Source organism: Dermacentor albipictus, chromosome 2 (assembly GCF_038994185.2).
Source record: "Dermacentor albipictus isolate Rhodes 1998 colony chromosome 2, USDA_Dalb.pri_finalv2, whole genome shotgun sequence".
Lineage (NCBI taxonomy): Eukaryota > Metazoa > Arthropoda > Arachnida > Ixodida > Ixodidae > Dermacentor > Dermacentor albipictus.
In genome coordinates, this window is record NC_091822.1 from 119814108 (window position 1) to 119838297 (window position 24190).

General features: G+C 44.3%; 1 protein-coding gene across 5 annotated transcripts in view; it reads left to right on the top strand.

Moving 5' to 3' along the window:
* The window catches only part of Tpst (tyrosylprotein sulfotransferase), a 498993-nt gene extending 482279 nt beyond the window's left edge, over positions 1 to 16714 (top strand). For all 5 annotated transcript variants that reach the window (XM_070533909.1, XM_070533910.1, XM_065452600.2 and 2 more), the window contains 4 exons: positions 126 to 365; positions 4058 to 4252; positions 5506 to 5756; positions 10070 to 16714. In XM_070533909.1, coding sequence (XP_070390010.1) covers positions 126 to 365; positions 4058 to 4252; positions 5506 to 5756; positions 10070 to 10397 — 1014 coding nt within the window. In that variant the 3' untranslated portion in view covers positions 10398 to 16714. The remainder of the gene's footprint in view (positions 1 to 125; positions 366 to 4057; positions 4253 to 5505; positions 5757 to 10069) is intronic.
* The last annotated feature ends 7476 nt before the right edge of the window (positions 16715 to 24190 follow it).

Here is a 24190-nt window from a genome sequence, read left to right on the forward strand (position 1 = left end):
TTAGCGAAAATCTGTGAGCGGAGAGAAGGTCGAGTGTCGCAGGGTGACTCCGCGTTGCTCACTCTCATTCCGTCGTCGAAGTGTTCCCGATCGCGTCGTCTCTTTCTCTCTCTCGCCGTGCGCAGCGGTTCGTGTGGGGCCGCAACGCCGAGAAGGTGCACTACGACCGCCACATGCCGCTGATCTTCATCGGCGGCATGCCCCGCAGCGGCACCACGCTCGTGCGCGTGCTCCTGGACGCGCACCCGGACGTGCGCTGCGGCGAGGAGACGCGCATCATTCCGCGCCTGCTCTCGCTCAAGCAGCAGTGGTCCAAGAGCCCCACCGAGGTGCAGCGACTCATCGAGGGGGGCATCACGGACGACGTGAGTTTTTCTTTGGTTTAACTGGGCTGTAAAGAGATTCTAAAGAAGGAAATGGAAGTGTGGGATTAAGTGCAGCGCAGTAACTGTCTCTCCGCAGAGGACACCTCAACCGCGCGGAGAGACAGTTACTGCGCTGCACTTAAACTGGGCTGTGTGGTCTCTCGGTTTGGTCGACTGTCTCTCTCTCTCTCTCTCTTCGACCGCGCCGCCCTCCGCTAAAGAAAGAGGCGGCGCGTGTACGCTCTGAAAGCGTCACAGCCAGTCGTGGACACACAGACATCTCCGTTGCTGAAGCAGCCTGACACGCGGCCCGATTGCTGCATGTACAGTCGGCGTCGAAATTTTGCGAACCGGGAGATCCGAGAGAACGCCTAATATTTCCGCAGCCTTGCTTGCATTATTATGTGAAAAAAACGTACTTGTGCCGTTCTACTACAGTTACGCGCTGCTCGGGAATTCAGTGTTTGTTTGTTTGTTTTTTCGTTCATCCCAGGGTTCGCAATCTTTAGGCGTCGACTGTACCTTCAGCATGCAAACAGTGAGTGCAGAAAGCACCCGCAGGGAATCGCATTGTTTGATTGAAGTGAAACTTTCTCTGCGAGTCGACCCCGACCTTTGCGTGTGGTGGCTGCTACTCACGCAAAGAAAATAAACACTTCTTTTCTGAGGGCCTCGCCACTTGGTATTCGCCCGCTGTGGTCGCGGAGAATAGCGTGTTAGAAGGAGTACTGGCACAGCAGTGTTTCCCGCCGGACTACATACTCCCACTCATTGCGAGAGTATACGTAATAACAAATGGAAACAAAGAACTACCTGTCCGACGATGGGATCGAACCTCGATTTCCCAGCACAACAGCCCGCTGCTCTAACAATTAGGCCGCAGTCTTGCATTATGCCGCAATCATTAGGCGACTTGCGTGCATGCAAGTTTCCTTTAAGCCAAAGGCTCGGGAATGGCACGGGCGAATAACCTGCCTTAATCGCTTAGAACATTAACATACCTCTCAAGATCAGAAGAACTGCACTTCTTTTTTCTTTTTTTTTCTTCTGCATACCTTCCTAGGGATATCTTATCCAATTCGTGTTGATCCCCTGAATGCCGAGTAGCATGTAAGCAAGTATACGCCTGCTCTAAGCATTCTGCCTTTCAAAAAGCAGGTCTCTCTCTCTCTCTCTCCGAAACATTGCTAGTTTCACGCATAGCAGGTGACGCTGCGAAGGCTGGAAAAAACTTCGCTCGCTACTTGCATTCGTGACCAAGAAAAATTTGGTGCATCACGAGTGGGGAGTTTGCGAATAGTGTTTTTTGAGACCGAATCAAATGCGAATCAAATAGTGCCAGAAGCGAATCGAATCGACTATCGAATAGTTTTGGAATAATGAGCATCCCTCATCACAATTAAGGGTGTGCGAATAGTACTTTTCGAGACCGAATGGAATATCGAATACTTCTCGAATAGATTTCTAATAATGAACAGCCGTTCTTACCAGTAAGAGAAAAGGATTTTTACATCCTTGTATATTCGCAACGTTAGGAAGTTTCTGTCGTCACATTTCACGTATGAAGCATTGTTTAATAAAAGTATAGATGGAGCGTAATTGGTCAAGGGAGAAGTTTATTCGCATAGTCTGGACTCATTGATGAATGCGAATGATAGTGGCTTAGGCGTAAAAGTCTGACTTCGCGAGCGACGTAACGTGCTTTACTATGAAACGTCCGGTACTTTATATCTACTATGTGGCTGCAGAAATAAATTTATCGCATACTTTTGCTGCAATTTTATGCTTGGTCGCTCATAGTTGGCGATTAAGATATTTGAGGAATATGGAATATTCTTAGGAATATGGACTACTCGATTCGAAGACCGAATCGAATAGGGTTCGGTTCTTCATTCGAAAGTTCCGAATATTCGCACACCCGTACAATTAATAGAAAATTATGTTCACATCCTGGTATTGTTAAATTGGAAATTTACGTCATAATATTGTACGCTATGCAGAGTTAGTTGTTTATTAAAGTACAAATAGAGCGTTAGGAGCAAAAAAAAAATTTCGAGGATGCTTAAACTTCCCCTTTAAGAGTGAAACGCGATAGCATTCAAACATGCCTGGCTGCTTCTCATGCTTCCAGACAACTGCACCTTGTGTAACCATAATGTTTTCATAGAAACGCTGGCGGCGAATGCAATGCACGAAGGTCAGCTTTCTGTTTCTTTTTTTTTTCTGGTGTTTTGTGTATATGCTATGCCCGGGGGGGGGGGGAGGGGAGGGTGAAATTTCATCCTTCTTTTGCCCCACTTTTATGTTTAACTGGGCGCAGTTGACGTTTTGAAAGATTCGAAAAGTATTCGAAAAAATATTCGAATTTAGGAATAGTGACCGTTCCGCTTTGTTCTTCGAATGGATAGCGCACTATTAGATTTGTGTTTCGAGAGTTCTGAATATTTGTGAAGCCCTAGTCACACGTGGAAGTAAGAGGTGAAGCGTTGTTTTATTCGATGTAACTATACATATCGTAATATTATGTCACAAGATATGACGTACTTATTTCATGGAAGGCGTCGCTGATCTGGGTCCTGTATACCATCGAACGAGCCGAGTGGCACGCTTTCCGCGGCCATTGCGATGGATCGCTCGCGCTCACGACCGAAAACCTAGTACGTCGCATGCTAGGAGCATGGACTTGCATTAGAAATACGAGATTTGTTGCTAACCTCACGTCCATGAAGTTGTAGTTGTAATACGTTTACAGTTATTCAGTTGAAAGTATCCCAGAACAAGGACAAGCGCCCGGCAATGCGAGCGGAAGGAGACTTCTGTGAAGAAGGAGAGTCAAGCAAACTCCGTATCATTTTCTCTCGAAACATATTTGAATTGATTGATTATAATTCCCTTTAACGTATAGAATGATGGCACTGTTGCCTCACTTTCAAAGAGGCGCAAGCAAAAAAAAAGGAAAAAAAAGAGAGAACGCGCAATGACACGCTTCATCTCCGGCGGTCCACTCCATCCGAATGCGCAGACATCCCACAGGCGGAAGCAGCGCCTCCTTTGCACGTGCACCGTTCCCGGGTGGGATACAATCTTGAGTGAAGACGGGACGCGGGGTCCCAGTGCTGGGCGCTTTTGTCACTGAGGTCACTGAAGTCACGTAGGAGATGCTGTGCGGTCGGACTGACGCCATCAGTTGATGTTGGTCTTTTGGTTTGTTCGTTTGTTTTTTTGTTTCGGTATTAACGGAAGTTTCATTCCGAAAACAAAAAAAACTCAAACATCAATAACATTTGCGGTGTTATTAATGTTTCGTCGTTGTCAGCCGTTTTTATATTGAGTGGCCATCCTTTCCTTGGTCTGATATTTGGATTGATTGATTGATTGATTGATTGATTGATTGATTGATTGATTGATTGATTGATTGATTGATTGATCTTCCTTTAGATGCAATGACTGTCTGACCTAATAATACGAGTAACAGTGTTGGGAATTAACTGTAGCTCTAGAGGCCGTCGCGTTGTTCAGGTGACTCAATAGTCTCGGTACCGCTTGCACTCCGTGCGTTGCCCACCGCGATTTGTTCAGGGAGTGTGGGTGCGTCCTCTACCCTGCTTGCTGCGAGAAGTGCGCGTAGGGGATCAGTTTTGACTCGCCGCGCAGGAGTTAAACCGCGGCGACTCCTGCCGTTTTTGGCGCAGGTTCTGGACTCGGCCATGACGGCGTTCATCCTGGAGGTGATCGTGCGGCATGGCAAGCCGGCGCCGCGGCTCTGCAACAAGGACCCGTTCACGCTGCGAGCCGCCGTCTACCTGCACAAGCTGTTCCCGCAGGCAAAGTTCCTGCTCATGATACGCGACGGCCGGGCGGTCGTGCACTCCATCATCACGCGAAAGGCATGACCACGTGCTTCCTTCCTGTGCTCCTTTTAATTTGTTTTTCCTTTTTATTTTTGTTATACGAGAGTTCTTTTTTATGAGGTCATACGAGTTACACGAGTTATTTTTGTTATACGAGTGTTATGTTTGAAGCTTATTTTATTCTTGCAAAAGCGACGGTCTTTTGACGGTCTTTTCATTTACGAGTTTTCATGTTCCTTGAAAAGTGCACCAAGCGTAATTGGAAATGGTAGCGTAAGCCAGCTGCCTAGCGGATGTATTAAAAGCTTGTACTTCATTCTTTTTTTTTGCATTTGGAATTCTTGGTTAATGCTTCAATTATACCTTTTTTATTATTTGTTATGGGAAATGTTTTGCTATTCATGCTGTCTTGTCATGCTGTGTCAGAGGCAACGTGCAAACACGATTTTTGACTAGACTAGGCGCTAGGGCCGCTTTTCAGCTTAGTAATTACGACTGAACTACGTTGCGCCAAAGCGATGCTTTGCCACATTATGGGTAGCCGCACAGTGAAGCACGCTTGCCGGTGGATATAACCCGCCAGCAAATGGCTGGTTGCTGCTTTCTGTATTAGCGCGTCGGTGAACGATTTAATATTAAGGGGGAGCAAAACCTCACAGCTGCAACTTTGTCATATGTTTTTGTTTTACCTCGTTTTATATTAAACAAATTCCAGCAGAACCCATCTAACGAAGAACGCCAATGTTAATGCGATTAGTATGGAAGTAATACACGTCACGTATGGTTGGTGTATGGCGCTGGCAGTGCTGCCAACCTCCAAAGCCAGTTTCCCCGAACTCGGATAAAAAATTCCCTAGAGTTCCCAAGATTTGTACGAAATGTGGTTCAGTTTATCTGTATGATTTCTGTAATTATATATATATATATATATATATATATATATATATATATATATATATATATATATATATATATTGGTGGTATGCAAATAGTCTGCAAAGTTTATAGCTAGATTAATTTCTAAGCTTGTTTTAAGGTATCCAAATAATGCAGTCATTGAACTCGAGCTCAAATGATGTTGCAGTGCAGGTTCTTATGCTAACAACGCAGCCTACTTCTTCAAGCCATATTCGCACAAGTCGTCAGCACTTACATACTTTGTTCTTGCCCAAAGTTGTTTCGCACCTTAAGCAAAGTGCCAAAATTACAGGGAACCTTATTGGAATTGTAAAGAACATGGGCTCCCCACCGCCTGTGCAAGCGCTCATGTGCCTTCTGCGCGGATGCAGGTGACGATAACGGGCTATGACCTGAGCGACTACCGGCAGTGCCTAAAGCGCTGGAACGCCGCCATGTACTCCATGTACAACCAGTGCCAGCAGCTCGGGCCCAGCATTTGCATGCCCGTTTACTATGAGCAACTGGTGCTGCACCCCAAGCAGTGGCTGCAGCGCATCCTCGCCTTCCTCGACGTGCCCTGGAACGACTCGGTGCTGCACCACGAGCAGGTTATCAACCAGTCAGGCATATCCCTTTCCAAGTAAGAATGCCCCCTTCTTCCTAGGATAGCTGCGCCATTTGGTGAGGCTTCCTTCCTAGAACGCAGCACAAGAACAGAAGGAAACGTGTGCAAAGCAACATACTGTTTGTGCTGCTATCTTCAGCAATACACACGAACACCGACTACTAGTACCTGAATTGACAGTGACTGTGCCATCCGGTTCTTTTGTCATTTTCATGTCCTTGTATAGTGTATCAGTCATGGAGAGCTTTTGATGGCTTGACTGGTGCAAGACTCCGTGGTATAGGAAGTGTGGGCACAGGATCCCAGTAAAAAAAAAAAAAACGCTTTGTTTTTCATGGTGGTCCCATCGAGTCCAACTCAGAGACGAATTGCTCCAATTGGACCTGTTGGATTGTTTTCAATGGGGGTCCCAAAACGAAATTGGAAATATCCCATTGGTTCTAATTGGAAATTTCCAATTGGTTTGAGCAATTTATTTTTACTGGTATCGCCGATGTGAAGCAGGGAAGACGATACATTTCTCCATGACAACAGGTCGGGTACAAGTTTACTCATGCGGACTCGCAAATAACGAAGACTTGTACATATTGGCATAAATCACAGACACATGCACATGTACCACTAACATAGACCTTCACGCAACAGACAATACAAAACAACTTTTAGCCCAAATTAAAAAGGCATAAAACTGTGCTTTAGCAACCATTTGTTTGTGTGACACTCTGCACCCCAGTCCCAATGAGCTATTCTCACTCGTGCCATTGCAACGAACACAGGCACCCGACAGCATGCTGATTTGGTGTTCTCGTGTTCTCAGACTTGCAAAATGGGCATGTTGTTGGTGTTTGCAGCAGGAGCTCCTTTTAGGTTATCAGCAGTTGTGGCAGACCACCGCACCGTGCCTGTGGGCCTTGTGCTTGCCTGGTGAAATTGTCCAGCAAAAGGGGCTTGAAGCCTCAAGCTCTCAATCAAAGGCACTGACAGCCATATGCTTCCTCTCTTCTATTCCACTAATCTGCACCTCTCACTAGCCAAACCGAAACGGAATCGCCTTACCTTAAAAAAATGTAGCGGGAACAGGAGCATGTTCAGGAAGATGTGCTGTTTTGTATGTAAGGCACACTGCAACTTCATTAAGGAACATTGTGGAAACCTTTTATCAAGAAGCCTTACCTCTGGATTTTATATAAGAACAAGCACAAATGCACAAATTATGTTCTTAGGCAGCTCCTTTGCCTATTTACGCCACACTTATCATGTGCAAGAGAAAAATGCAATATTTACCATAGAATACAATACAGTTTTTAAATTTAGGCATTCAGCCTATTGTAATAATTTAGTGATAGCTTCAAATGTGTTGCCAGTGTTGAAACATCATACTTGCATTACCCTAATTGATTGCAACAATGAAGTGATATCATGTAGTAGTGCAAGTAAGAAAGGCAGGTAACTTGTTAAGTAACTAGCTTTTCCTAAGTGCTCGAAGGGGCAAATAATTATTCTGCTTTCTTCATTCAACTTGAAGAATGGCAAATTGCTCATCTTTGAAGACTCAATGGAGGTTATAGTGTTTGTGTGTGCATGTATAGATTCGTACATCGGCCTCACAACTCATTCATTCTCCGGAATTATGAGTGCACTATTGCCATAGAGACCGCCTATTTTATAGCCTTGTCTTTATTTTTTTGTTTTCACCGAACCTCTGTGAAACATGCACCGGAGGTAGCTATGGCGAAATTGCCCTTCAGCACATTATGAAGGTTTCTTTAACCGCCGTTGCTGTATGTGGCTTATCAGCTTTGTTGGTAAATAGAGTGTGTGCATAACCAATGAGTTTTCACCATGTAAAATCTAGAACATTTCTGTGATCCATGCTATACTTCACTTATCTAGCAAGGAAAGCAGTCAACCAGAACATATCCTCTAATGAGAGCTCCATAGGCACTATTATAATTCCTACCAAATCGCTGAATTATCATTAGCATACATGTGTATCTGCTCGAAAAATCTAGAGCGACAGCACATGCTCTCGGTACCTGCTTGCGATAGACTATGTGTGCTCTAGTACCATAGGAGTTGAAAGGTGCATATCTGGGAATCATCACTGATAAATCAGAAATTTTACAAAACACCACATATTTTGGTGCAACTTATATACATTGATTCGCTTTCATCAGGTCCTAAATACTTCAACGAAAATCAATATATCACGCTACTGTGGCCTGCTACTGGTTGGTTGTCTCTCTTGTTGGACATGGTGGGTGGCCTTCACATTTTGGTAACAAAACGAGAGTTCTGCCCAACAGCATTTATCAATATATGCCAATGACGAGAATTGGTACAGCGGGAGTTCCTGGGGACAAAGTGGGGTAAATTGTGTTATAAGCATGAAATCGGAGGAAACTTAAAGGAGTATTGACATGACAATTGTGGCTTTTCACTTTTTTGTTCACTCCAGGTCATTCGGTCATCTGTTGTTCGACTCACTGCATGACCACTTGTGGCAATTTATGAATGTAGCTGTTTCGTTGCTTCCATATGACCACCTTCTGTGTCATGAGGTCATGGCACACACATCCTGGGAAACAAAGCCGCAATCGGCTGTTGGAAAACTATTTTAGTAAATTATTTAGAGTGCTTTGAAACTTGTCAGCATCTTATCTTGGCTTTCGAGGTCCAGAACCTTCATTTAATACAATAAAATGAATGGTCGAAAATTTATGTTGTTAGTACTCCTTGAAGTACTAGTGCTTCAAAAACCACTTTGCTTCACTCTATTAGATGTGGGGGCACTGCATAATGCTGTTCGCCATCATATATGTAGATCACGGTGTTGTATATTTAGCTGTCAGATGGCACCTGGACAAGCGGTATAGTGTGTGTGTGTGTGTGTGTGTGTGCGTGCGCGTGTGCGCACGCGCGCGCATATTTTTCTTTTTTCTTATTAAATTAAATTATAGGGTTTTACGTGCCAAAACCACTTTGATTATGAGGCACGCCGTAGTGGGGGACTCCGGAAATTTAGACCACCTGGGGTTCTTTAACGTGCACCTAAATCTAAGTACACGGGTGTTTTCGCATTTCGCCCCCATCGAAATGCGGCCGCCACGGCCGGGATTCGATCCCGCGACCTCGTGCTCAGCAGCCCAACACCATAGCCACTGAGCAACCACGGCGGGTTTTTTTTTTTTTTTTTTCTTATAAGTTGATGTCTAAGTGTATGTGCACATTTGCCTTATCTTCAAGCAAGTTTATTTTGTCTTTCACTGAAATTAAATTCGTTTACTCATTTCCACTTTCTAGAACTACATTTTGGCTCTCTGGATATACTACCATCAAGTTTGGGCTGAAGAAGTGCTTACGACTAAACATAAAGCATACAACAAACATGAGCTCTAATGTTTAACATTTGCTTTTTGTCCTCTTATATAAGTACCACTTAATTTTGTTGGCTCTAGGCAGCACTCTTCAAAAGGGACATAAAAAGCAACACTAAATCAGTTCAGAATGATAAAGTGTTTGTTCAAAACATGTTCTTCATTCAATTGGCAAAAAAAAAAGATTGATTTCTTAGAATGTTATATCTGAACCTCTGCTCTTCTACATCAGTGTGATGTCACAAATTTTTAAGTATATCTTCATATTTGGGCTGTGTTGGTGCAGGAAAAATTGTCAAAACTTGCTAGGTTTTGTCATTGATTCCTTTTGAATGCTATGTAGTCTTTTACCAATAGACATTTGACTAGACCCATGTAAATGGCGTCAAAATCCATGTCAGTAATGCTGTTAAACAGGTGTTGGTTGCTAGATCCTCAATTCTTGTTATTAGCGCACTATAAGTGGGACACCACAAATGCTGGGTTGATTTGTTCTCGCATTTATTTTGGCTTACCAAGCCTCTTGCCATGGGAAGTGCAGCTGTATGTGATTGCAGAAGGGTAGTATCATAATGCAGCTCAACTCAATATATTCCTCTTTATGTTCCTTTGATTTATATCTACTAGACCGGATTCTGTAGCACAGACCTAAACCCCAGCATGCACGTATTTGCAAGCCAACACAGCCGCCATATTTGGCAACAAAACCCTACATTTATGCCCAGCAGAAGTGGGCCATAGTGGGCAGAAGTGGGTCACTGCGCCATTCTGAGCTCCAAGAAAATGTAACATTCAGGATGGGAAGGAAATAGAGGAATGCTTATGATGCCAAAGGTTATTGGGGCATTGGAAACTTCACAGCACACACCACTGACTTATTCAGTGCATTTCAGTACATACTGTCGACCATTCCCTCATGGTTCATCTGCACCTTCACCTGCACTCATGCAGGCTGGAGCGTTCCACGGACCAGGTGATCAAGCCCATCAACTTGGAGGCACTGAGCAAGTGGGTCGGACAGATTCCCGAGGATGTTGTGCGTGACATGGCCAAAGTGGCACCCATGCTGTCTGAGTTGGGTTACGACCCGATGGCCAACCCTCCCAACTACGGTCGACCTGACTCGTTCGTGCTCAATAACACGCTACAGATCAAGCGAGACACAGCCGAGTGGCGTGCCCGAGAGATGGAGCTGGCTCAGCACCGTGATGCCATTCGCCGTGGTGCCATAAGACGCAAGGCTGAGGAAGAGATTATGTTGAGGACACCCACAGCTTAGGAAAAGAAACTGTGTGTGACATGAAAGACTTGAAACTGTGTGACTCGAGGAGTGTTTTTGTGTAGGACCACAGCAGTCACTTCACTATTGCAAAAAAAAAAGAAGAGCTTGGAGCAGGCAGCCGCCTTCTCCAGTCACTTTAGCACAAGTCGATTTTGGCTGGCAGCTTTAGTTTACCCTATAAGGTGGAATATACATGACATCAGAGGTTCTTTTGAATCGGCTTTTCTCAAATGTTACCTTATCAGTCTGTTAGTTTGTTACTTGGCTATAAAGTTAAGCTGAAACTTTCGTAGCTTGTTTTGCGGACAGTCCTGTCAAAAAGAGTTCAAAATTAGAAAATGTTGCTCTTGGTGGGATCATCAAATATCATCAGCCTTGTTTGCGTTCATTCATTTTTTGAGTTATTCGTAAAGGTAACGGATCAGCTGTACAAGATGTCACTGGACTGAGTAACTGTTGCCCCATAGTCGCTGGATCCTCACCCGACACGTGAAGCTGGGTGTAAACGAATTCATGTTTCATGAAATCATGCTTATGGCCTTAGAGCTTCTCACTCAGCAGAAGTGCGCTGTGCATGGCGTAAGTATTAGATTTTATACAAACTAACTGATAGGTTTTCTTTCCGAGAGACTTTTCTGCCGAATTCACGTTAAAAGGGCTACTTTTTACATATAATTGATAGTCGTTGTGTAGAATACCGATCATATAAAGAAAATTTTCACACTTAATTGGAACTCTGTAGTGCAAATGCATAAATGGAAAATGCTGGCTACTAAAAAGCAGTTTTACATTCATGAGGTGAAATTTTGCACACACTTTTGCACCAAGGCAACTAACGTTAGTACAATCTCGCAACCTAGATAATGTAAAAGGGTCACTCTGAAAACATCCTGAAGAATTTAATTTTGCTATGACTGTTTGTGGGCATTTGGCTATGTCACAATTTTTTTTACTAATCTGGGGTATATCATTACACTATAAGCTTGCATGTTGGGTAAGAATTAATGTGGAATCTTAAATCAGTTTGGTGTTATCAAAGCATTCGTGTGCACAAATTTCCACGCTGTCCGCACAGCAAAAGACGTACTTTGTTAAACTGATAGTAAAAGAGTGAGCCTACTTCTATTGAGTACACAATAATGGAACTAGCAGTAGTTTCATTAAGCTATGTGTTTTGCTTCTTGAAAATCACTAGGCTATATATGTGCCATCACACATGGTTTCTCACTGTATTTCTGTCTCAATGGAAAGTCAGAGCTTATTACCGAAGTCAAGGACCTTTCGAAACACGTGTGATAGAGCCTTACTATGTAAATAGCAGTGTGAATCAAAAGGCATGTGTGGTACAATGCAGCTATCCTATTGGTGTGCTTGTCTATGCTCATGAGTATTTCGTTACCTTCTGGCTTTCGTTATGTGCTGCTTTACAGATGCACTGTACAGGACCGGGTCTTTTTTCTTTATCAACATCAACTGTTCTGTTTATCTTTACTCAGGAGACCTTGCCTTTTATTGACACGCTTATACTGTGGACAGGGCATTCTCTATGGGCATATACAACAAAGCATCATTCTCACAGGCAGCATTAGAATGTGTTCACTCCTAAAATAGACACCAAGGCTGAAGTGTCAATCAACGCTGAAAGGAGGCTATGCTTCATCATATATTTTGTAGGAGCAGGAAATGAAGACATCATCCAGCTGATAATGATCCTTGTGGTCATGCCCTCCTCCTGTCTTAGATAAGGCAGCATCATTCCATTTTGCTTGGCTTATGTTGCTGAGTGGATTTTTCTTCTGCTCAAGATTCGCTGTGAGAATAGGCACAACTTTGTTCCTTTTCTGAAATCTGTGATTTCCTGTGTACCTCCCTGGCCATGTCGATGACTCCATTCATGACCTGATGCAAATTCATGACACTAATGTTTTTGTTGCTCTTTTTTTTAGAGGTGCTCATCTGCCATTGTTATCACTTTTCGTTACCCCTCTGCATCTTCTTGCTGCACTCCAAAGATGTTTGGGAATGTGATGCACAATCTCGAAGAGATATGCACAAGTTTTTTCTACAGTGAGGAAAGAAAGTACTGTTATGCATATATCCATATGTATAGCGGTGCATAATTTCATCATCTATCTGTGTTTGCTATTGTTCGAGGACGGTGATTGTGAATTATTATTTTTTCCTTTCTTCTCGAGATAAGTGTCGTCCATTGCTTTTGGAAACTGTGAGATCTGACGTGGATGTTTTCAGCAGTGGGGCCTGACCTTGTATATATGGTGATGGGCCAACCAGATGGATTCTTGTGTACAGTGTGGACTGTGGAGGTTCAAGAATTTGTCCAGGTGGTTGGGTGTATTATACTGGAGTGCACGCACACTTTTGTTTTCCTGTACATGCACTATTTCTTTCAAGCAGTAGTTTGTGGGTAAATGTGAATGGTGGTGCATGGACTTGGTGTGTGAAATGTTGTTTAGAAAAAATGTAATGAAAGCAAAAAAAAAGAAAGCCTAAAGATGAAACATCCAACAAGACTGTCTGTAGTGGTGCTTAGATTTAGTATGTTGGGTTTGTACTTGTGGATGTACTGCTGCCTGAGAACTGCTCAGGATGTCTGTTTGAGATGCATACTGAGTATGCCTACGGTGTTGTTACGGAAGTACTTGGAAGGTGATAGAAGTAAGAGCAAGCGTGTTTTTAGTTATGCATGAAGTGAATGTAGTTTAGCTCTGTCAATGAACCAAGAAAGAATAGGCTGAACGTAAGGTACCTAAATGTGTGTACCTAAGTGGACAGTATAGCTAAATGGCATTTAGCTATAAGTAGAAAAGCTGCATTGAGAAGCAGTGTACATTCAAAGTACAGAATTCCTAGTAGTTTGCAGATGACAGTGTAGAGCATATTATGCATGAAATCACTGAGGTCTGTTTGTTCTCAAGTGTAGGTGAATACAAAATTTTGAATCTACTTGTCTCAAGTGCAAGCCTAATGTCTAAATGATGTGGGGCACACATTGTTTTCCATTTCATTGCACCATTATTCTGGTGCTTCAGTGTACATGTTTAAATATTTGTTCTCATTGAACTACTTTCGATGAAAAGTGGTATCGTTTCTACGTGGGCCGCTCCAATTTGCATATTCGCTATCAGAGCCGACTTTAGAATTATTAACCACGAGCTAAACTTTAGATAATATTGTAGCTGGACTTTCTCGACAGTGCATGTGAAAAACACTTGTTACTGGCCATCGTTCCTCATGTTTGGCGAAACTGTTTTGTGAAGTGTAAATTTGCAGCCTCACTGCAAATTGGCCGAGGCCGTGTTGCTATTTCGTTCACTGCATCCATGAGTAGGTCTGGAGATATCAAGGTCGCTTGTTTAGGATAAACTGGAAAATCGGGTCTTATTGTTAGAGAGGAACAGAGGGAAACCTTTTGTCACTTAGAGTGGAGGTGCGAGATATCACTGGTGGAGAGTCTCATGTAGTTGTATTCTTCTGTTGATTTCCTTTCTTTCTGAAGATGCAAGAAAGCGATCTCCTTCTGGTTGCCGACAGGAGCAAGTGCCTTTGTTCCGCCAATCCACATATCGTGTATGCCAACTCTTCCCTAAGAGTACCACGTGACTCTGTCCGTTTCCTGGTGTAATCGGGGATGTGCACTCCTGGTGCATTCTTCCATGCCACTGAAAGTCTGGCTGAAAGTGCACTTCTGCGAAGTTACCCAATACATGTTTATTCTATCAGCATAAGTGCGCATTGCAAATTAATTTCTTTGTTTCCTACAAAATCTTTTCAACATCAACCAATCACATAATAGACGACATGTGCTTGATAGACATTTGCAGCTTATTAAAAGATTGATGTTGTTTTGTTTGGGCCACTGATATTTTTTAACAGTCACAGACTTGTGTTAACTTACATCTGTAACTTGCGAGTGCCCTCATGAGTAAAAGTAAGCATTGTTTTTCTTTGTATTTCACTCTGCTGATCTTCCTGGCTGGAAAAGGCTATTATTGCTCTGTGTTTAAAACACTGCTAAGCAGCGGCAATACACTGCAAGCTGACGTAAACAGAATAAATTGTCTCAAGTCACATTATCATGGTTTTAATGTGGGAGTTGGCAATCAAGTCACTTGAACTCCTTAAGCCAGGCTGCTCTTCAAGCCATGAGAGCAATGAAGACATAAAAACAAGATTGCCCTTGATGTGTGCTCTCTGCAAGTATACTTCAAGTACTTGACTACTTTTTTAAAAGTATGTAAGCAATAATGCTTAATACATGCTCTGTTCTAATGCTGCCAGGACTGCTACAGCTGCAAGCCAAGCTGCAATTTGCTGAAGTATGTGAGTCATGGTTCTAACCAGTCGTAGCACTAACCAGCCAGACTTCAAGCAACATGGATAACAGATTTTAAGAAAAAGTGAAACAATGAGTTGGGTTATGGAAATGCTTCAACTTACCCAAACATGGTACAGACTGTTTCAATCGCTCCTTGTTTTTGAATGTGTCAGACGCACCATGTGGCGCACAATAGACTCAGTGATACTTGATAAATATTGGTCAACGTTAAATACAGTAACATGCAAAAAGGAAAGAAAATGTCTGCAAGTTCTTGAAGACACCATGCTCTCAGCATTGCATGTGTCACCAGAAAACTAATTGCCTGATGTGCATAGTGTAACAACGGAAAGTCCATCTGAAGAGCCATTTTATACAAAATGGCTCTTCAGGTAGACTTGCCGTTGTCACTTACCGTCGCCTTGACATGTCATTTCATTCAGCATGACTACCTTGCAATCCTCCATAATTTTGACTGTCTGCTCATCTCTTTCTGCATTTGAGTGTTTCTTGAGTAATGCCTCGGTGTTCATTTTCTCGTTTTTGTCCAGCTAGCTCGTTATTATAATGTTGTCTACTCTCATTAAGAGGGTAGTGCACTGTTCACGTCAAGCGTACGACTTTGCAGAAAACATTTTTTTTTTCTCGGCTAAATTTGTTTTTAATCCACTGGCGAGTGGTCTGCCAAGCCTTCCTTCTTGGCCGTCTTCTCTGCTGCACTGTTCCGTCTGTGGGACCAAGGAAATGCAGAGTTGAAAAGTGGCGAAATTCCTCTTGTCAACATAACTTTTCTGCAAAGGAAAAATAAAGCTGTGCATAGTGGAACCCGATGACATGAAAACAAAATATTCTGATATGACCTTGTTAACGCAGGATATAACGTTGTCATAGCACTGGCTGTTCTGATCAGACTGTAGTAGTACCTCGTTATAACGAACACTTGCATGGGGAATTATTTGATACTGTAGAACAAAGTTGACATTCTGATAGTCATGCTGTACTAAGGTGGAACTTCTGTTTCTATGTAACTGCAAATGGCATGAAATTATGGGGAGAGAAAGTATGTTGCTTTTAGCAAGGCAATTTTTTTTTTTACAAGCCTTAAAATTTTGCTTATTGTTAAATGTCTAAACTGGTGGTGCAGTGACACCTACGGGTGGTAGCAATTCAGGGTCTCGATCATGCCTATGCACTCTGCACCAGTTCTTTTATTTAATTAGCATCGACACATGCCTCCAGTGTTCTTCATCTTAGCGAATTTACAGATTATAGCTGGTGCCACGGTGTCATTGCAGCTTTCTGCAATAGAAGACAATGCTGTCAGCATTGGAGTTACAGCAACCAATGCAAAATGGTGGCAGTGATAATGGGCAAGAGCATATGAAGATCGAATGCACCTGTCAGTATTTATGCCACTATGTACCACATTACCCATATAATCCAGAGTGAATTATAAATATTTTATTTTCTTATCGTGGGGCTCATCCTTAGCTGTAATATTTCTTTGTTTTTGTACTTTGGTGCCCTCCCCTCTGGGAGGACCTACTAGTAAAATAAAAAAATAACTGTTTGTTTCTTTAACAATGATTGTAGATAATGTATTTTGTTTTTCGTTTCTTTTTATGCATAATTTCGTTATAACGAGGTTCGACTGCTAACATTATTTTTTTTTCTGAAATTGATATGAGTCGGTTTAACAGCTATGCGCACTGATCTGTACTATGTACAGGTCAAAGTTGGGATCAATGGCTATGCCGATACAAAAACGATTCATTCTGCGTATGGAGGGAAGGAGGTTGGTGAAAAGCAGGTTGGTGGTGGCCAGCAAAGCTTACTGGGAGCTTCTTTGTTGGCAGCTACACAGGTTGGCGAACATTTCACATGCCATATTATAATATATACAAACATACACGTATATATTTTGTTGATTGTGATGTGGAGTAATTTATTGAAGAAAAAAAATGGCAGCGTCCACGCACCTCTCTGTGTCTGCGTCACTTATTTCTGTCTGCCAACATGCCCTTCTATCAGTGCACCTTGGATACCACTGGTGTCAACTTCAGCATTTTGGGATGACGCAAATGGGAAACCGAATGACTTAGTGCATTTGCTTGTGCTCCTGTGTAGTGGCAGCTTATTGTTTCTATAAATACTATAAAGGCTCTTGCTTGCTGCATCTCAAAGCACTGTGCGTTATGAAGGAAGATAAAACTCGCACGGCACATGACTGTTGCACGTAAATGCTACTGCCGGCCGATTCACGGCCGATCCGCCGTAGTGGTTTGAGCCATATCCATCGGCTCCAAACCAAAGCTGCGAAGAGAGGGCAAAGAAGGAAAGGAGAGAATATTAATTCACATATATTGTAGTTTTAGGCTGTCTTGCGTCAGCCAACGAAGATTTGGTCACTCGTGCATGCCTGTTTTACGCGCAAGCGTAAGTGGCCAGCCAGTGAAATCCACTGGCTTCAATTTTACTTCTAAAGCGGCGAAGGAAGTGAGCGCCATAGGAGGAAGGCACCTGGAGGTGGAGGAGAGAGTCGCGCGTCGGGGAAAGTACGAGGGAGCGCGCTGAAACCCCTCAAACTTCGTGAAGTATGGACACGCTTTGAGGAATGCCGCCGCCTCCTCGCGCGCCGCGGCCGAGGCCGTGTTGCTATTGGCCTAGTGGCATCACGTGAGCCTTCGCGTCGGCTTCGTTTGTTTACATCGCGCTCCAGCGCCATTTTCGCTTCAGAAGCACCTACTGACTGGCGAGGAACGCACGCTGACGCCCTTGCTCTCCCGTGTCGTTTTCGTTTGCGAAAGCTTTGAACTACGTTTTGCGGCAAGTGCGACGTCGCTTCAAGGCATTTTCCATCACCATGGCGTGCTGCGCGTTCGTATGTCAAAATAGTTGCAGCAAAGGCAAGAAGCTCTTCTCGATACTGTCCGGTAAGCGTGACGGCTTAGCAAAGGCATGGATTCATCGAATTGGGAGGGAGAACTTACTGCACAGTTCACTGAGCATGTTGCCATTTGTCTGCACGCTTTAGCGTGTAGTTTGTTTATATAAGCAGTACATGGTCGTATTTGGTGCGCTTAATCGTTTTGAACGCCAACAGGCTTGAATTGGCGGGCACGCAAGGTTGCTTGCGACAGCGTGATTACGAAACATAAGATGAAGCACAGTCCTTTTGACAAAAATTGAGGCTCGAGCGTGAAAACTCATCTTAGGAAGCAACTCTCTGCCTGTTGTGGTTACTCACTAGCCTTCTTTAGAGGGAAAAGCTTTGTTTGCCTCTTTCGTTCGTCTTCGTCGTTGGCGGTTTTAATCCAGCGGCTGCTGCGTATCGCACGGCTTCGCGAGCCCTGTGGGGCCGACGCGCTGGAGTTTTGAAGTTTTGAACGCATTGTGGCGCGACTTGGCGGCGGTCAACCAAGTTGGCTGGGTAGTATGGAAAATACGCCTTCCCGTAAAGTAACGCGACTATCGCTAGTTTTGTGCATTGTTTCGGGTTCTGCGCGTATACCTCGCACTTGAAAAGCGCTCGACACATGCGTAGGGCGTTGTGCGCTACCGAATACTGCACAGGTCGTGGAGTGCTGGCGCTTTTTGTCCGACCAACCGCGCTGAAGGCGGCCGGACCCGGCGAGTATACGCCAGACTGCGGTGAGCAGCGCGCTGTGCCCAAGCATCGTCACCGCCGTTATTGTTGCGTGGTGGATTGTCACGAGGGTCGTGAGCCTGACACGCTGGAAATTTCAATGCAAGTTGCGACGACGGTCGCGAGAGACAACATTGGCTGGGTAGTGTACAAGTCGCAGCTCCCCGCATTAGGTTATACGCTTTGCTGTATACAGCCGGTCTCGCTTGATTTGTGTCTGTGCTCAGGGTTCATTTCCTGTTTATTTTGGGGGTTCAGCTATAGGAAAAAGCACCTGCGTTCGCTGTGAGTAGCCTGTGGATCATCTCGTTGAGAGTGCTTAGCCATGAAAAATTTTAATTTACTTTTAGCTTAACCACGAAAAACGCAGTTTTCTCTATAGGTGCGTGCCGATTATTTCTTTTTATTAGAAAAGTGTCACGAACAGAAATTTAGAGGACCTAGAGAGATTTCTTGTGGTGAAGCGGCCCACCTAATTAAGCGAAAGTTCATACAGAACCATTGAAACTGTTTCAGAACGCGTTGCTGAGAGAACAAGCGAAAGATAATTGGATCGAGTGACATGACGCAGTCGGTTGCGCATTAAGATAGGGAACTGTACATAAACATGCAGTGGTGTTTAAACCGCCTTTGTGGCATTATTTGTTACTGTAAACAAATTAATGACAATTGTCAATAATTTGTTTACAGTATCGTTTAAACGAAACTTTTGCTGCGGCTATATCGTTCTTCCTCCGAAAAAAGAAGAGCCACTGCGCGTCAGTCATCGCTAAGGATACAGACACTCAATCACAGTATTTACTGACTGCCATGTCTTGAAACGCCCTTTTGCGGCATATACACAAACCAGATCCGGTCAAGCTGAGTCAGAGTGTGAACGTCAGCAGCGTATTATTAGTTTTATTAGTTAACTAATTCATTGTTATTGGGTCACGGTTCTGAGTTGGTGCACGTGTTTGAGCGAATAGACACATACTGCAGCAGTCTACCTTTGCAGCTTGGCATCATGCATACCTGAGCAGCACACGCATTTAAAGCGGTCGCGCACCGTAACGGCGTCTGAGACTTCTCGTGCGTAACTCACGCATTCGGCACAGTGCTTCGCTTCCTTGGCGACGGAAGGCGCGCTGCAATGCCTCCCGTGCACCAAATTCTCCAAAATTCCCTCCTCATCGCAGTTGAGACGAGCAGATATACCGTGGGACCATGCGTTCACCAGCAGAGCGTTGCGTTTTGTACTACCCGAAACCTATAAGCGCGGCATGGAGGGCGCTGCTGACCGGCGTTTCCGCAGCGCCGCCTAGGCAGCCCGTCAGGCACATCCTGAAAGCGACCTGCGGTGCGGACAGTCTAGGCGCACCGAGGGTCGATAGCTTCGTGTGCACTATAGCACCGATACGCTTGTGCGTCACCAGCGTTCGTGAAGTGAAACGTCACTAACTTTTTAGTTCTTTACAAACGATCCTGTAATTTACAGAAAGATTACCTGGGACATTTGATGCCAAGCCTCTCATCATGGCAAGGTGGTGCAAGCGATCGCGGCAACACTCATAGCTTGGCATGACTTCTCCCATGAGGGTGGGTCAAAAATTATACGCATTCCAGTAGCATTAAAGTTTCTGTTAAACGCAGCATCATATACGAGGGGTTGTGCAGGAAGCAATCTTAAAAGGGGATCGAACCACCCCTCGCACTTAACGAAAAAACGCAGTCCGCGAACAACATATGCTGCTTTGAACATATCAGCCATCTTTGCAGTTGTGTGAGGCGTGTGGAGATCGCAAGCGGAGCGTAGTCGCCTTTTTCTCATACGCTTTCCCTTCAACAGAAGCCTTCTCCTGACTCTACTCGTGCTGCCTTGTTGTGTAGTATAGCAGATTCCAATACGCAGGTCCTATTGGCCGACAGCTGATATCAAACAAGAACGGGGTTTGTTTCAGTGCGTTTCTTTCTACTGTTGTTATGTTTATTTATTGACGCAGTTTAGTAAACAGCTTAAAGTCAGCGAAAAATTGCGTTTCGAATTTCTGTAGGAATTACGTACTTTCATGCTTACTTTTCCCCTTTCATCCTTAGTTCAGGCTGTCAGGTAATGGTGGGGTTGTAGCCTTTTTCGGACCCGTATAGAGTCGGTGTCCACGCTGCGTTGACCTCTGGATAGGCACTGATAGATAGTGGTGGAAGATAGCGGAAGAGAACAGCAATTTACAATAGGCAGCGAGGCACTGGAAGTCGTAAGGGAATACATCTACTTAGGGCAGGTAGTCACTGCGGATCCGGATCATGAGACGGAAATAATCAGAAGAATAAGAATGGGCTGGGGTGCGTTTGGCCGGCATTCTCAGATCATGAACAGCAGGTTGCCATTATCCCTCAAGAGAAAAGTGTATAATAGCTGTGTCTTACCAGTACTCACCTACGGGGCAGAAACCTGGAGGCTTACGAAAAGGGTTCTACTCAAATTGAGGACGACGCAACGAGCTATCGAAAGAAGAATGATAGGTACGTGTAACGTTAAAGGATAAGAAAAGAGCAGATTCGGTGAGGGAACAAACGCGAGTTAATGACATCTTAGTTGAAATCAAGAAAAAGAAATGGGCATGGGTAGGACATGTAATGAGGAGGGAAGATAACCGATGGTCATTAAGGGTTACGGACTGGATTCCGAGGGAAGGGAAGCGTAGCAGGGGGTGGCAGAAAGTTAGGTGGGCGGATGAGATTAAGAAGTTTGCAGGGACGGCATGGCCACAATTAGTACATGACCGGGGTTGTTGGAGAAATATGGGAGAGGCCTTTGCCCTGCAGTGGGCGTAACCAGGCTGATGATGATGATTATGAGATAGTGGTGGTTCGCCTCGTGGCAAACGTCTAACGTACAGCCATGCGCAGGCACGGCAGGACCAGAGTAGGAGACGCACTTGGACTTTGTACGCATTGAACTTTATATGTAACGTAACAACGATGGCAAACATTCACCTGGAGTGTTCTTATGATTGCTGTCGCAATAAAAGGTAGTTTGCGCAGTGACGTACGCAATTAACGGAGCTACGTTAACTAAGCTTTAAATCACTGGTCTAGGTGTTCAAAGCAAATAAGTACTCTGGAGCCCGTCCTCGAGGTTATTTAGCTGGGCGAAAAAAAAATTATTAAATAAGCTCACGTAAGAGCCGCGCGAACAAATATTCCGCACTCGAAAGTCTTCTGAAAGCGATACTGTGAAAGCGTTTCTCAAAGCGTTATGAGGGTCAGCGCATCATCAACATCGGTGGCTCGGTAACATCTCAGGCCTCTTGTATAGGCGTCTGGGTGTGAACAGTTTCGACGACCCTAAGCCACCCGACACCTACTACAACCGTGGAGTCTACTGCGATTGGTGCAGTATTGACGTATATACAGCAAGGTATAAGAACGCGCTAGTCTGTAGTCCACAATAAAATCGACTACAGCGCTGAGACAGTCCGTCGGCGAATAACTGGAGCATGCGTAAACGCCTATACAATCAGGACCAGCAAGTAAGCCGATATGTGCTCTTCACAAATTCTGAGGCTGTACGCGTCTTTCTGAAGACTCCACGTGCAAAATATCAGCTTGTAAAAGGTAGCAACTGTCTACATACGAATTCATGTAGTCTGCACCACAATATTGTTCTTCTCTGGTTACATATTTTTCGACGTCCAGGCTGACGGTGCTCCTACACACCTGTTTAAAAGGAACGGGTCAACCCTCGTGAGTGCCGTCGCGTGGCCCTCTCAGCCGGCCGCCCATAAGGTCAGTCGTTGGAATGAGAAACGACAGTGCTATAGTGCACTATATATATAGCGACAGTCAGAGGTCACATTCATGTGCGACTTTCGCATGCCCAGCGTCCTTACGACAAGTGGCCACACGTGTTTACTATATATAGGAATTCAGTTAAACGCAACCTGCACAACTACTTCTTGCACAATCTGAAACTGATGTTTTCGCGTCAGTACAGTGAGTACGTTTTGTGCGAGGGCTGATGTTTATGCGTCTGTAGGCGCAATGTGGCTTCAGTGGCTAGCATAAATATGCTCTGTAGTTACGTGGTAGCTCATTAGAGGTGCACCATGTACTTGGACCAAGGAGCAGCGCCGTTAGTGCCCTGCGCGCATCGAACGTTCTCTTAGCCTTCTTCAAGGACACCTTGCCCAGAAGGTCTAGTTATTTGTACTGTGTGCGCTTGGGTATGTTATTCGCGTGCGTAATATGTATAATTTTGTCACCTCATAGCCACTCTCGTTATCTGGAGCGGCATCTCTTGCATCTATTACAGTGAGCAGAGTAACTAGTTGGGCTTGTTGGTGTAACATATTGGAAGGCTACAGCGCGAGAACCGACGGAGACAACGGAGGCAGACAAAGTACACAGACACAGCGCTGACTTTCAAGAAAGATGTTTATTTTTCACTATCTATACCACTATCGATTCCACTATACCATTTCCTTCCACTATCAAATAATTATTGTGTCTTGTATTTGCAATTTTACCTGCCTCAATTTTACCTCAGCCTAGTTAACCTGCCTTTCCCTTATTAAAAGCATGGTGGAATCCGTTTGTGGGTGTATCGTCATCATCATTATCAGTAATTTTTTTTTGTCCACTGCACGACGAAGACCTCTCACTGCGATCTCCAATCGTCCCTGTATTGCGCTAGCTGGTTACAACTTGCACGTGCAAATTTTCTCAGTTCATCACCCACCTTGAATGCGAAGCAGTGACGATAATTTACTTTGTTCGCCAAACAAAAAAACACAAACTTATTTGTTTTCACGTAATGCTTCACCACAAGCAACGCCATCGCGTACATAACATCAGCATGGCGTCTACATAAAGTAACGTAGCATCTAAATGAATGTAACATCACAACCCATTTTTGTTGGCAGTCCTGAAATGCCAGAACAACATCGTCACCTCCTAAAGGCGACAGGAGGGACTTCCGTCCGTGTGTCCCTCTGCAGATTTTGTGGCGTACGCTATAGCACCTATATAGAATATAGTACCTGCAGTACGTACAGCGCCCTAAAAAAGTTACGAGTCACCGGCTGAGTATATCGTTTTGTTCGTAACCTGTAGTCGATGCAATCTTCGACCTGGACCATTGGCCACAGCAAAGGTTCTCAAGGCATGGCAATACTGGTTGCGAAATGTTCAAGAACAGACATTCTGACAAGTTCAAGTGCAGCGCACAGGGAAACCACTATAAGACCGAACTCCAGTCATCTGCCGACACCATTTCATGGACACCGCTGACTTAATTAGTGTGGGTGTACGTCTGCAGCAGCTCGCAGGCACCTTCGGCGTCGTACACCAGGATCTTTCTTTTTTGATCAATGAGGCACGTGTTAATCACTTTTGTTCATTTAGCTGCATATGAGCGCGTATTCCACAGGGGACTCGAGTTTTGCGAGTTTCGAGAGAATTCTCGTATTATAAAGGTTTGGCGCACATTTGAAAGGGTGTTATGCAGCTTTTTGATTTTACCTTGCATACACGACATGCCTGTTGTCGAGAAGTGCCGTTTCATCCGATGCCACGAGACAAAATGACTGAACCAAGTTCGTTCTATGTAGTTTGTTTGCACTAATCGGACCCTTTTACTGAGGTGACTCGGCTATTACCAGCGTAAAGCACACATCGTTGGCCTCCACTTACACCGTCACTCGCGCCATCCATTTAGAACTAACGACGAAAGTGAAAACGACCGCCGCATTACACCGGCCTTCCGTCGTTTCGTCTCTCAGCGTAGAATTCCCGACGCCACATATTTGAATAATGCACGACCCTTCC